This window comes from Bos taurus, chromosome 10 (assembly GCF_002263795.3).
Source record: "Bos taurus isolate L1 Dominette 01449 registration number 42190680 breed Hereford chromosome 10, ARS-UCD2.0, whole genome shotgun sequence".
Classification (NCBI taxonomy): Eukaryota; Metazoa; Chordata; class Mammalia; order Artiodactyla; family Bovidae; genus Bos; species Bos taurus.
This window is the reverse complement of record NC_037337.1, coordinates 1,223,793-1,237,000: the sequence shown is the minus strand read 5'-3', so window position 1 is coordinate 1,237,000 and position 13,208 is coordinate 1,223,793. Positions and strand designations below refer to the sequence as shown.

At 36.3% G+C, this 13,208-nt stretch overlaps 1 protein-coding gene across 16 annotated transcripts in view; it reads left to right on the top strand.

Annotated features, from left to right (window-relative positions):
* The window catches only part of APC (APC regulator of WNT signaling pathway), a 131,706-nt gene that overhangs the window by 62,376 nt on the left and 56,122 nt on the right, over positions 1-13,208 (top strand). For 15 of the 16 annotated variants that reach the window (NM_001075986.2, XM_005211202.5, XM_005211196.5 and 12 more), the window contains 3 exon segments: positions 3,228-3,312; positions 4,465-4,666; positions 10,854-10,962. In NM_001075986.2, coding sequence (NP_001069454.2) covers positions 3,228-3,312; positions 4,465-4,666; positions 10,854-10,962 — 396 coding nt within the window. 16 annotated transcript variants of the gene reach the window in all.

Sequence of the window (13,208 nt, the reverse complement as noted above, 5' to 3'; positions counted from 1 at the left end):
GGGACAAAAGGGAACCTTCTGAGATACTGGAAATGTTCTGTGTCTTCCCTGGGTGGCAATTACATGGATACTTGGATTATATAAGAAATTTAAGATTGGTGTGCTTTTCATATGTATATTCTATCTCAGTAAAACAGAAAAGAAATGAGCTTAATTTTTATTATGGAATAGACACAACCTGTTCACAAGAAAGTAGGAATGTAGTCATGCTGGGTGGTGTCATCTTGAGACAGAGTAACTGGATCTATAAATTGACTGCATTTTTTTGAGATTCATAACTCAGAATTTACAAGAATAATTTAAGAGAACACATTGGAATAAGTAGCTTTTCAAGATAGCTGTTTTGAAATTTTAATTTTTTTAACTTTAGATTTCAATAATTTTATTTACTTTATGGTTATTGCTTTTACCAATAGACTTCTAGCCATATGCACAGAAACTTAAAACTTACAAGTTATGTATATTCACTATTTTTTAAATTTAGGAAATACAGACAAAGAGAGATCAAACTCACCCATTAAAAAAAAAATTTTTAATGTTGGTAGGTGATGGACAGGGAGGCCTGGCGTGCTGCGATTCATGGGGTCGCAAAGAGTCATTTTTCTCTCTGTGCATTTTATGCAGACATGCATTCAATGGGATCATATTTTGCAGCATGCTTTTTAATTTAATAGAGCCATCTTTTCATGTCATTAAGTATTACTTAGTATTTTTGTAGTTGTATAATATTCTGTTGTTTGGCTAATGCCATAAATTTATTTAATCCTTTATTGTTGAGCATGCAGATTTACATGGCCTTTTCATTTCTGTTGGTGTTATTTTAATTTTTCCTTATTATTTTTAATATGTTTTTTAAAAACCAGTAATATGCCGTTAATTTTCAAAAATTAAGTGTATGTCCTATGACATGCCAGGGATTTCTTTTAATTGTTGCTTTTCAATTCTTAAATGCTTGTACTTTTTCTGAAAACAATATTTGTTTTGATAATATCTGTTGTTTTAAAATGAGGAAACCAAAAACAAAAATTGCTTGTAATCCCAACTTCTATAGAATACTCACTGTTAACACCTGATGATAGGCTTTAGAGAAGGATCATGTATAAAGAAAGACCTGATTAGAGCTGTGCTTTAAAAGTTTTATTAATCTGTTAGTCCTGTGCAAGGTAGGACCATTTAGGAGATTATTTTAGTAGTTTTGGTGGGGTCAACAGCCAGGATAATGACATAAGAATAGAAAAGAGATGGCTAATAAGAGATATTAAGCCTAGAATACAGAATTGATAACTGATCAGGGAGATGAAAGACACGAGGCTGAAGATTTGAGCCGAAAGGGAAAAGAAGGCTACTGCTATTTAACTGAACAGATATAAGGCAAGGAACAGGATTTAACGGCACAGGGTGATAGCTTGGACGTTTACATATACAGTGCATATCATCCAGACACACTGAATGTTAAGCATCTATCAGTCATACTGGGAAAATGAGTCTGAAGTTGTGAGGTTAGGATTAGAGACATATCATTGATAGTTCCTTGAGAAAGGTAAGTGTTGAATTGTGAAACTAGGGATTATGTGAAAGTGAAGTCGCTCAGTCGTGTCCGACTCTTTGCGACTCCGTGGACTGTAGCCTACCAGGCTCCTCCGTCCATGGGATTCTCCAGAATGCTAGAGTGGGTTGCTGTTTCCTTCTCCAAGGGATTATAAGAAATAAGATTAAAAGATCATTGAATTGCAAGCAGCAGTGGATGGAAGGAGACTCAGGATCCTGAAAACTGCAGGTAGCCTCCAATGGTAATTCTCAAACTTTATGGAAGAGAATTGTGTCCTGATGTTTGTAGCAATCTATATTCATTCAAGAAAGACATCCCTGTGCAAATTTATTTCCTATCTTGCGGTTGTGATACACTGACATAATTTCTGACTGTAAATAACAATCACCTCCATATTCCCACATCTGCTTATCTAAGCCTTTTAACTTCCAACATGGTCTTTATATGAAGGGCAGATCATTAAGGTCACAGGCTATTTCTTATTGTTAACATAGGAATTCTTTTCTTAATGCTTCTAATGTGACTGTCAAGGTAAACCACTGACATGCTAAGTCGCTTCAGTCGTGTCCAACTCTGTGCGACCCCATAGACAGCAGCCCACCAGGCTCCCCCATCCCTGGGATTCTCCAGGCAAGAACACTGGAGTGGGTTGCCATGTCCTTCTCCAATGCCTGAAAGTGAAAAGTGAAAGTGAAGTCGCTCAGTCATGTCCAACTCTTGGCGACCCCATGGACTGCAGCCTACCAGGCTCCTCCGTCCATGGGATTTTCCAGGAAAGAGTACTGGAGTGGGGTGCCATTGCCTTCTCTGAAACCACTGACATAGTCTTTACTATATTTACTCTTCTTGACAGGTTTCCTTTTCAATCTATTTACGGATCCTTTTTCACATAGAGGAACACTGCCCATAGCTGTAGGATTGTAACTGTTCAAATACATTGTTTTGCATTTGGAATCCTACTTGGCCAGCAGAGATTTTGTTATGAACTAGAATGGGATGCCTCAGAATATGTAAATGTAAAAATACATATAAATTATTGTTAAGGAACATACAGAAAAACTAGTAGGAAGTGAAAGTTTTTAACGTTCTCTGACAAAAATTTGTTATGAGAAGGCTTTAGATGGGAAAGGACGTAATGGATCAAAAGTTGGGAGACAGCGTACAGTCATTTAACTATCTGCTGACTATAAAGCAGTGTACTAGTAGAATGTATATAAGTTGAGTACATAAATGCTTGGTATCAATTGGGGTGTTAAATAAAACAGCATAATGTGTTAATTTGCTGTCTTCCATGGCCATGTTGGTACAAGTTTAGTTTTTGTGTCTTCAGCAAATCTTTGAGTCTCAGTTGGTCTATCTGAAAAATGAGAGTAATCCACCGTGTTTTGTTCTTTCAGAAGTTACAAATAACATATCTTAACTATCCTGTGTATACTGTGTGGAGACTACTTGTATCACCATTGTCACAAAGTATCAGTGTTGTCATTGGGCTGTAATTTATTATTTATAATTAGTAATAGATAGTATCTGTAAAGTACTTTGCATTTTATATGTTTTCAGATAGATCTGAAATAACTTTTTTCCCCCAGCAGACCTAAATGCCAAGAAACTTAAAATCATATCTTCAAAAAGTTATTTAGAATTTTGTCATACTGAGATACTATGTTCTTTTTTACAGGAAGTACTTAAACAACTACAAGGAAGTATTGAAGATGAAGCTATGGCTTCTTCTGGACAGATTGATTTATTAGAGCGTCTTAAAGGTAAATTTTTTAAAAATGTTTTAAAGTAATTTTTTAAGCTCCAGTTGTCATCTTTAGGTGTATATATCCAAATAATGCTTCTCTTGATTAGAATGTTGGTGTTGGATTTTCTTAGCCTAATGCATTAGGATGTAATTTTTTAAGTACAAATATGTAAAAAGTCTATTTGCTTGTCATTTTTTCAGTTAAAACATTTAACTGCCTTTAAATAAACTATTTTAGATACCTTTCTTTACAATTTTCAGCTCTTTCTAAAATGCATTGCTCTTCTGCCAGTCATTAAGTAGGCCTTTATTAAGCTTTATGCTATAGACTGGACCCATTGCTTCATTTGAAGGAGTCAGTGCCTTTCTTTGTTCCATTCAGAATAGAAGTGCTTTATCTTTGTGCATACACACACACACACACACACATATACTGATTTTAAGCCATTTTTAATAGAATTTTGAAAGAATGTCTTTCTTGTTTTATTACTTAAAAATTCAAATATCAAATCAGCTAAGTTTAATTGTAATTGAAGGTGGGCAGAGAAATTACCTTTGGATCCCCAAGTATATTATTACCTAGTAAGAATCTAAGAAAGGACATTCTGTCTAATTTTTCTTTAACATACTTTTTTTCCACCGGACTGATTCAAGCTATCTTGGAGGGAAAGTTTAGCTGTTCTGTTCCTAAATAATTGTTCATTCACTCATATACATTTGAGGCTTTCTCTGATAGAAATCTAAAGTTGCAGGTCTCTATACCAAAAGGTGAACACTTCTTTTTATTAATGACACGTATTTGTGTATATTGCAAAAGGTCACCACCACAAGTGTACCCTTTTATATGTGCTTTGGCCTGGGTTTTTTTCAGGACATTTCTTTTATAGAACCAGTAGTCGGTGAATTTCTCTGAGCATCAGCATTTGTGATAAGGATTCCCTCTGTCCCTCTATAGATCTGCTGCTCAATAACTGCCATAATTTAGTACTCCTGCATACTTTATGTGATATATATATAATGTATTTATATATATATAAAGTGGTTTAAAATTTGAGGGTTGAAATGTGAACCTAAGGTTTCATTATTAAAAGGTAATATAATTACATTAGCAATATTTTAGATCACTTAAAGCAGTTGTTTTATAAAAACTTGTCTGTATTTTATTTAGAACTTAACTTAGATAGCAGTAATTTCCCTGGAGTGAAACTACGGTCCAAAATGTCCCTCCGTTCTTACGGAAGCCGAGAAGGATCTGTATCTAGTCGCTCAGGAGAGTGCAGTCCTGTTCCTATGGGTTCATTTCCAAGAAGAGGGTTTGTAAATGGAAGCAGAGAAAATACCGGTTATTTAGAAGAACTTGAAAAAGAGAGGTAACTTTTCTTCATTAAGCAGTAAACTTTTATACTCCAATTTTTGCTAGATTTTGTCATTTTGTGACAATACAAAACAGGAATTATGAAGCGTGTGTGGTGGGTGATCACAAGCAGCACTAGAGAGCATTTTCCATTTATTGTCTCAAAGCAGTGTATTACTGATTGTCCTTATCTTACATCTAAAAATGTGAAGGAGGCAGTTTCTTGGGATTCTAATGCTCAAATGCTCTGTACATTGAATAATGTACAAATAGTACACATAATCACAGTGGCTAAAATATGTAACTGAGTTTTGATTGACTTTTCCGTTATCTTTTCAAATGAATTAAATAGCTACCAGATTCAGTATAAGCTGACTGGTTTCCATTATTAAACAAGTGAAACAATTTATCAGTTTTGGTTTCTTAAAAAAATGTTGCTTGATACAGAATCAATTCTTGTTTCTAAGAGCTAGTATGTTAATTCTTTTCTTCTTGAACTTAAAATCATCTCACAAGTATCAGAATATATAGTTACCAAAAACTTTGTCAAGTGTTTTTGTACCTCCTGTAAGATTATAAATTCCTTTATGCATGATTGATACCATATTATATTTATATTCCTAAAAGTTCTATTGGACTTTCAAGAAATACTCAAATTCATAAATCTTAATTTGCATAAATGTACAAATGTATAAATTCTCTGAGACCTTGGTCAAGTCTTTAAATTTTTGTGTCATTTCCTTCTGTAAAATAGGAATATGGTTCTACCTTGTGGAGTTATGAACAATGGATATTAACATATGGAAAATACCCAGCATATCTCATTGAGAGGCAAAAGACCTTTTACTACTTTCTCTCTGGTTTTAGATGTGACCATCTCTAAAAATAACAATAATCATGGGCCAGAAATAGTGTTAAGCTTTCTTTAATCTCTTGAGTTTAAATGAATCTCTGTTTCATATATTGAACCAGGACTGTTTCTGAGAGTCTAGGAAACACTGTCCTGAAAAATCAGAAGCTAACTGGAGTATACATTCTTCCACCACTTTGTCCTCTTTGAGCTGTTAAGAGGCATATGAGCGTGCCAGTTTTCCTAGGAACTTACTTTGCTTTATGTGACAAAGGCCTGATTTTATTCACAAAGAGTGTGTGTGTGTGTGTGTGTGTTTGTAGTTCTCAATATCTTGTGTCCTCCTGGTTCTCACCATTGTTTGAAGGTAAATTTAGCCCTTGTTTATGTGACAAAATCTGTATTTTGCTCTCGTACTTGATTGATAGTTTGAATAGGTCTAGGATTTATTTTCTTCAACTTTTGAAAATTCTGTTATTTCTTTGATGATTTTACCTCCTCTGTTTTTCTACTCTTTCTTTCCAGACATCCCTTAAGTCATAGAAACTATCTCTGTATCTTTTTTTCTTGTTCTCTGTCTTACCTATAGATACAGTAAGTTTAAGTGAGGTAAGTGTTAGAAAATAGTCAAGCCAGAACTGAAGCCCAGATCCATACCCTTTTTTTTTTTCTTAATTTACTTTTATTTTTGACCGTGTTGGGTATTCCTTGCTGCACAGGTGCTTTCTCTGGTTGCAGAGAATGGGGGTTTGTTCTGCACTCGGGCTGTAGGGAGCACAGGCTTCAGTAGTTGTGACGCGTGGGCTTAGTTACCTCTGGGCACGTGGGATCTTCCAGGACCAGGGGTCAAACCCGTGTCCCTGCATTGGCAGGAGGATTCTTAACCACTGTACCGCCAGGGAAGCTCCATGACCTTTTTGAACCTCAGTTTTCCAGTTAAAATATGTTGTGAGGATGAAATTAGATATTTTAAAACAACTGCTTAGTACTCTATATCTGATACACTCAAATAGTTACTGTCACATTAGCCATTAATACTTTTTAACAAGTATTTAAATGCCTGATACATGTGCCATGTTCTTCTAGATGATCCTGAGTTAGCTAGAGGACTAAGAAGACATGAAATTTATGTCAGGTCAGTTTATCTTCCTTGGTTCTTGTCTCATCGCAATAGAAATTTGGAGCAATGGACCAAAAGGTGTGGAACATCAGACAAGTTGCAGCTCAGTTCAGCTCAAGCAGACAGATCTTTTCTTAGTGAGATACTCCCGAAGGAGCCCTCCCCATCTTTCCAGTTGATCCCTCTTGGCTCCCCTTTTATTATATGTCCAGTCTCCTCCTTTTGGTTATGCCTGGTGCAGAGTAGGGCTTGTACCCACCACAAATCAACGAGAGGAATGCAAATGGTCATACACTCAAGGCCATTTGACAATTTCAAGTTATGTAACAGCAGGCTGTGTTGTTATGCCTTACCATATGTCTTCCCCTAAGTCCATCTTATAATTAGATGTAGAATATTCATGAGCCCTTAATGGCCTCCTAACTGCCTAAGGTTACTTGGAGAAGCCCCCCTGGTTGTTTTGTATCCACTGTGTGCCCAGGGCCCATGTGCAGTAGTTGAAAAGTCTCTGGTTATTTTGTAACATCTGTGAGCTCTCATGAGTGTGTCAGGGATGTTCAGAGATCAGCTTGCATCCCTTTCAGCCAGGCCTCCCCTTGTTGTTCCTGTCTAACTTCCTACCTAACATTTACATTTTAAAGAAGACTGTTGACAGTCACTAAACAAGCCTTTAATCTGCTAAATGATAAAGACCCACCAGCTTCCTTTCAGTTTTGAGCCTTAAATACTGAGGTATGAGTCATAAGATCAACTCCTGTCAGTTAACCACTTGTTACCATGTTGGCTCTTGACTTTGGCTTCGCAAGCAAGAGCATTTTGCCAGAGTTCAGTCTTAAACTTGATAGCAACAACTTGGCCCTATTCTCCTTAACATTTTTCTTACTCCAGTACCATCGCTAAAATTAGCTTATTCATTTGAGCACTTTTAGCACCCAGATCTTGATTAAATAAGCCAATTTATTGAAGACTAATCAGAAAAAGCAAGAGAGTTCCAGAAAAACATCTATTTCTGCTTTATTGACTATGCCAAAACCTTTGACTGTGTGGATCACAATAAACTGTGGAAAATTCTGAAAGAGATGGGAATACTAGACCACCTGACCTGCCTCTTGAGAAACCTATATGCAGGTCAGGAAGCAACAGTTAGAACTGGACATAGAACAACAGACTGGTTCCAGATAGGAAAAGGAGTACGTCAAGGCTGTATATCGTCACCCTGCTTATTTAACTTACATGCAGAGTACATCATGCCAAACGCTGGGCTGGAGAAGCACAAGCTGGAATCAAGATTGCCAGGAGAAATATCAATAACCTCAGATATGCAGATGACACACCACCCTTATGGCAGAAAGTGAAGAGGAGCTAAAAAGCCCCTTGATGAAAGTGAAAGAGAGTGAAAAAGTTGACTTAAAGCTCAACTTTCAGAAAACTGATATCATGGCATCTGGTCCCATCACTTCATGGGAAATAGATGGGGAAACAGTGGAAACAAGTGTCAGACTTTATTTTGGGGGGCTCAAAAATCACTGCAGATAGTGACTGCAGCCATGAAATTAAAAGACTTTTACTCCTTGGAAGGAAAGTTATGACCAACCTAGATAGCATATTCAAAAGCAGAGACATGACTTTGCCAACAAAGGTCCATCTAGTCAAGGCTATGGTTTTTCCAGTAGTCATGTATGGATGTGAGAGTTGGACTGTGAAGAAGGCTGAGTGCCGAAGAATTGATGGTTTTGAACTGTGGTGTTGGAGAAGACTCTTGAGAGTCCCTTGGACTGCAAGGAGATCCAACCAGTCCATTCTAAAGGAGATCAGTCCTGGGTGTTCTTTGGAAGGAATGATGCTAAAGCTGAAACTCCAGTACTTTGGCCACCTCATGCAAAGAGTTGACTCATTGGAAAAGACTCTGATGCTGGGAGGGATTGGGGGCAGGAGGAGAAGGGGATGACAGAGGATGAGATGGCTGGATGGCATCACCGACTCGACGCACATGAGTTTGGGTGAACTCCGGGAGCTGTTAATGGACAGGGAGGCCTGGCGTGCTGCGATTCATGGGGTTGCGAAGAGTCAGACACGACTGAGCTACTGAACTGAACTGAATCAGAAGAAATAGCATCTCCCTCTATCCCTTGTTTCCTTGCCTTAGTCCTGGTAGGTCCTGCAGGTGCTCATCAGGGATCATTTTAAAATAGGATCAGATCTCATTTTTTTGCTAGTTGTAATACCCAGCCTGTGAAAGGGGTTCAGGATTTCTGCACTGCTTTCTCCTGCTCCTGTTGTCAAAAATGGAAGGGAGAGGGCAGCTTCTCATTGGTCAGCACCTCTGCCTCAGGTTGGTACATCGTAACCAGGATCTGGCTTCTTCCCATGAATTCCCCCGCTACTGAGGTTGCCACAGCAAAAAGTGAAGGCTTATTTCTTATTTGTCAAGTTGCTTCTCAGTAAAGAAAGGAAAGTTTAGCAACAGTAGAACTTTCCACATACATTCATACATACTCATCAAGAAAATATAATCAAATAGAATTTTAAAGTGTTAATAACAGAGTCAGAGTGGGGAATGACTCAGTAAGAACAAAGCCCAGAAGCTGTAATAAAAAATATCTTCATATTCAAGTAATTTAACTGAGAAAATAACATTTATAACTGACAGAGTAATATCATTCTTAATGCAGAAGAGGTCCTGTAAATAAGAAAAAGCCACAGAAAAGGAAATAAAAATGGATTTTAAACTTGGAAAAATGTTTACCCTTACCCATACTAAAAGAAATCAAATTAAAACCTTAGTAATAGGAAATTCCCTTTTGGTCTAGTGGTTAGGACTCTGCACTTCTAATGCCGCGAGCTGGGGTTCCATCCATGGTGTGGCTGTGCAGCATGGCCAAAAACAAGGAAGTCCATAATGATACACCATTTTTTAAACCCTAGAAATGTAAAAGAATCTTAAAAGTTTGATAAAGCATTTAGATTGTCAAAGGTGGCAGAAGCATAAATTGGTACAATATCTAGTAAGGACAGTAAGTTAAAAATTTACATAGACCCTAAATGCCCTCTAACGTAGAATCAGTTACTATTTACTCTTGTATGAATTCATAAATATCTTTGCAGCTAGCAGAAAAACACATAGAACCTTTTTATATTCTGATACAAGAATGATCTCCAAGATAGACTTTAAGTAGTAAAAAGTTACAAGACAACACAGCTAATAATATGCTATTATTTATGTTTTAAAATGTCCGTGTGCATACACACACATATATTCTTTCATTCTTATAGAATGTCTCTGGAAATAAATATAAGAGAATAATAGTGGTCGCTTAGGGAAGGAGTCACACAAAAAGACATAGATCATATACTTCTTGTGAAAGTGAAAGTGAAGTCGCTCAGTCGTGTCCGACTCTTTGCGATCCCACGGACTGTAGTCTACCAGGCTTCTCTGTCCATGGGATTTTCTAGGCAAGAGTACTGGAGAGGGTTGCCATTTCCTTCTCCAGAGGATCTTCCCAACCCAGGGATCGAACCCATGTCTCCTGCCTTGCATGCAGACGCTTTACCCTCTGAGCCATGCAGGATCTTTAATACTTCTTGTGCCTACTGATTTTTTCCTCTTAACACTTTATTTTGCATTTATGTTTATATTGATCAGGTGTAGAGTATTGATATAGGTTGTAATTGAGGACATCATCAATTGGGTTGTCAGAAATTATGTAACAAGTTCATCTTCAGATTCCAAGCCTAAGAAAATGTTTCTCTCCCTCAGAACAACCTCCTCTTATTGCACAGTGATAATATATTTCTTATTTTGACCAATAAGAAGCTGAAAGCTACATGCAATAGTTCCCTATACTCTTTCTTTTTTGCATAATTACTGCTTTTCTTTGCTTCTTTATTATACTTTTTATTCTTATATCTGAGTTTTATTAAATCTGTACTTTTTACTGTATACCAACATCAAATTCTTAGATTGTAAATAAATGTGAAGAAAGCATTTGGTTAGAATGTAAATATTCTAGTAAGAATGGTTGCCATCTTATTTAGCTGAAAAAGTTTAAAACGTTTAATATTCAAATTTTAATGACTATAATCTAAGTCCCACCTTCAGAAATCTCAAATTAGTAAAATTCTTACTTATTCATTATATTACTTTAAATAGAAAACATTACAGTTATAGCTTAGAGTTGCTGTTATGTGTTCTGTATTAGCACTGTGTAAACTTAAATTTTTTTTGAAAAACAGATCATTGCTTCTTGCTGACCTTGACAAAGAAGAAAAGGAAAAAGACTGGTATTATGCTCAACTTCAGAATCTCACTAAAAGAATAGATAGCCTTCCTTTAACTGAAAATGTAAGTAACTTGACAAAATAACTTATTTTTATATCTGAAAGTATATCTAAGTTTATAACTATATAGTTACTTGTAAACCATAATATGTTTTATCCAACTTCAACATAAATATATAGTCAGTGAATTTTGTATATAAAGATGATACAACTAAAAGATTCAGGATTCAACTAGGTTTTTTATTAGATGTGTTGAATTACCAAAGATACTCTGTAGAAATGTTTTTCACCATCTGTCTGTTTTTTGAACTATATTACAGGACTCGTGCCAGATGGTTTTTGCAATGAAAGTATCTTTGAGATAACTTGAGTCCTATTCTAGTTATTGTAAATGACAGTAGTTGTTGGCACAGATGTTAGGGCTTTTTGCAAGCACTAAAAGTTGTTTGTTTTGCTAATAGAACTATGTAAAAAATAACTTAATTCTGTCAGCCTCTCCCTCCCCACCGAGCCTCTCCAAGTTAACTGTTTTATTTATGGGGTGACATGTATAAGAACATTTCTGAAATACATTAATAATTTTAAATAAGACTTTAACTGTCACCCATAAATTTTAAAACAATTTAATAGGCCAATTAAAATTAATCTTCCACTCTTAACTTAGATTTTTCATTTTCTAATAAAGTTTTGAGAGGACATAATAAAAGAAAAAATACAACGAAGGAAAAACCTTTTCCAAAACACACAGTTAATCAGTTTCCTGCGTGGGCATTGTCTGGCAGGAGCTAGAACTAGTGCTCAGCCTCCTGAGCACAAACTTACCCAGGTTTGTGAGAGGGAAAGAATCTCCCTTCCTGACAACGTCCTTAACATCATTTGGGAGCTCAGGAGACACCACAAATGAAAGAAGAGTTCATAGAGAGTGTTGACGCGTGAGGATTAGGAGCTCAGGAGGGTTTGGAGGGATATTTGCTCTTAATGTTAAAGTGGTGTTTTGCTTAACATTCACTTTGGTGATTAAAATGTACAATATTTAGAGTCCAGCTGTCTGCATGCAGTTGTGTATGAAACAGTTCGAGAGCAATCGGTTAATACCTGAAACAAAGATCAGTTGTCAAATCATTCCCATATTAATTTACCATATAGTCATTCACATTTATTTAAGAGGATATGTAAGACATTATAGACCATTAGGCAGCATTAGCAAATGTAAATTGCTTATATTTCATAAATATTTTTAAATTCACAAAATTTTTATTTTATATTGGGAAGGCAGGTTAAGAACGATTTCATATGGAAATACTTATCAGGTTACTAGGCATTGCTTAAAACATCAGATATAAACCACATTATTGTAGCATAATGTGTCATCTTCAGCCTTTCGTGCAAGGGATTTTTAGAAGTGGAGGACAAATAAGTGTTATAACTGACTCGCTGTACTTATAACATGACTCAGAGCATGCAGACTGTTTCAACTGTGTTGCAGCACATAATGTGGATATGCCTATAGGAACACATTCTGCGTGTGTTGTCTGTATATTGCAAGAGAAAAGGGTGAAAGGTCCTCTAACTTACCTGACAACGCACTTTGGGATTCTTAGGCCTACAGGATGTTATTCTGAGTCAGACACATACACATGCAGCTTTTGTGTGTGGGTGTGTGTGAGTATGTGTGTATATGTATGTAGGGTCTCGGTTTCTTGATCAGGGATCAGACCTGTGCCCTTGACAGTGAGCGCATGGAGTCCTAACCCCTGGGCCTGCGGGGAATTGTCCACATGCAGCTTTTTATTGGACTTATAGAGCATGAAAAATCTACAGCACTTGATTATTCCCTTCATGGTCCAGTATAACTGTCACCTGTCATTTTGCCTGGTCGTTTTTTAGCCTTGGAGCGTGTCTTTGTAAGTTTCTTTGCCTTCTCTTTTCCCTCATTTTTTATACCTAGCAGTTACCACAGCATCTGGAATTGTAGTTAGAGGGCTAATAAAGTTTTGAATGTACTAACACCCACTCCATGAAGAAGTACTTTTTTTGGTTTGTTTCAACTTTGGTTCATATTTATATTTTTACCAAAAAGTTTGTGTTATCTCTCAATTTATGATTGTATTATATAAAAGCTTTTCTTTATTCTATCTTCTTCATTTTACATGTGGGAAAGTTCTCTCAGTTTAGTCTATATGTATATAACAATCCTAAAGTGAGGTATCAACTTAAGGATGATGGACCTGATTCTTGATTTTTCTATTTTGTCCACATTAATATTCTAATTTTTAATAATTCAAAGTAGAGCTTTTTCAGGGCAGAAGA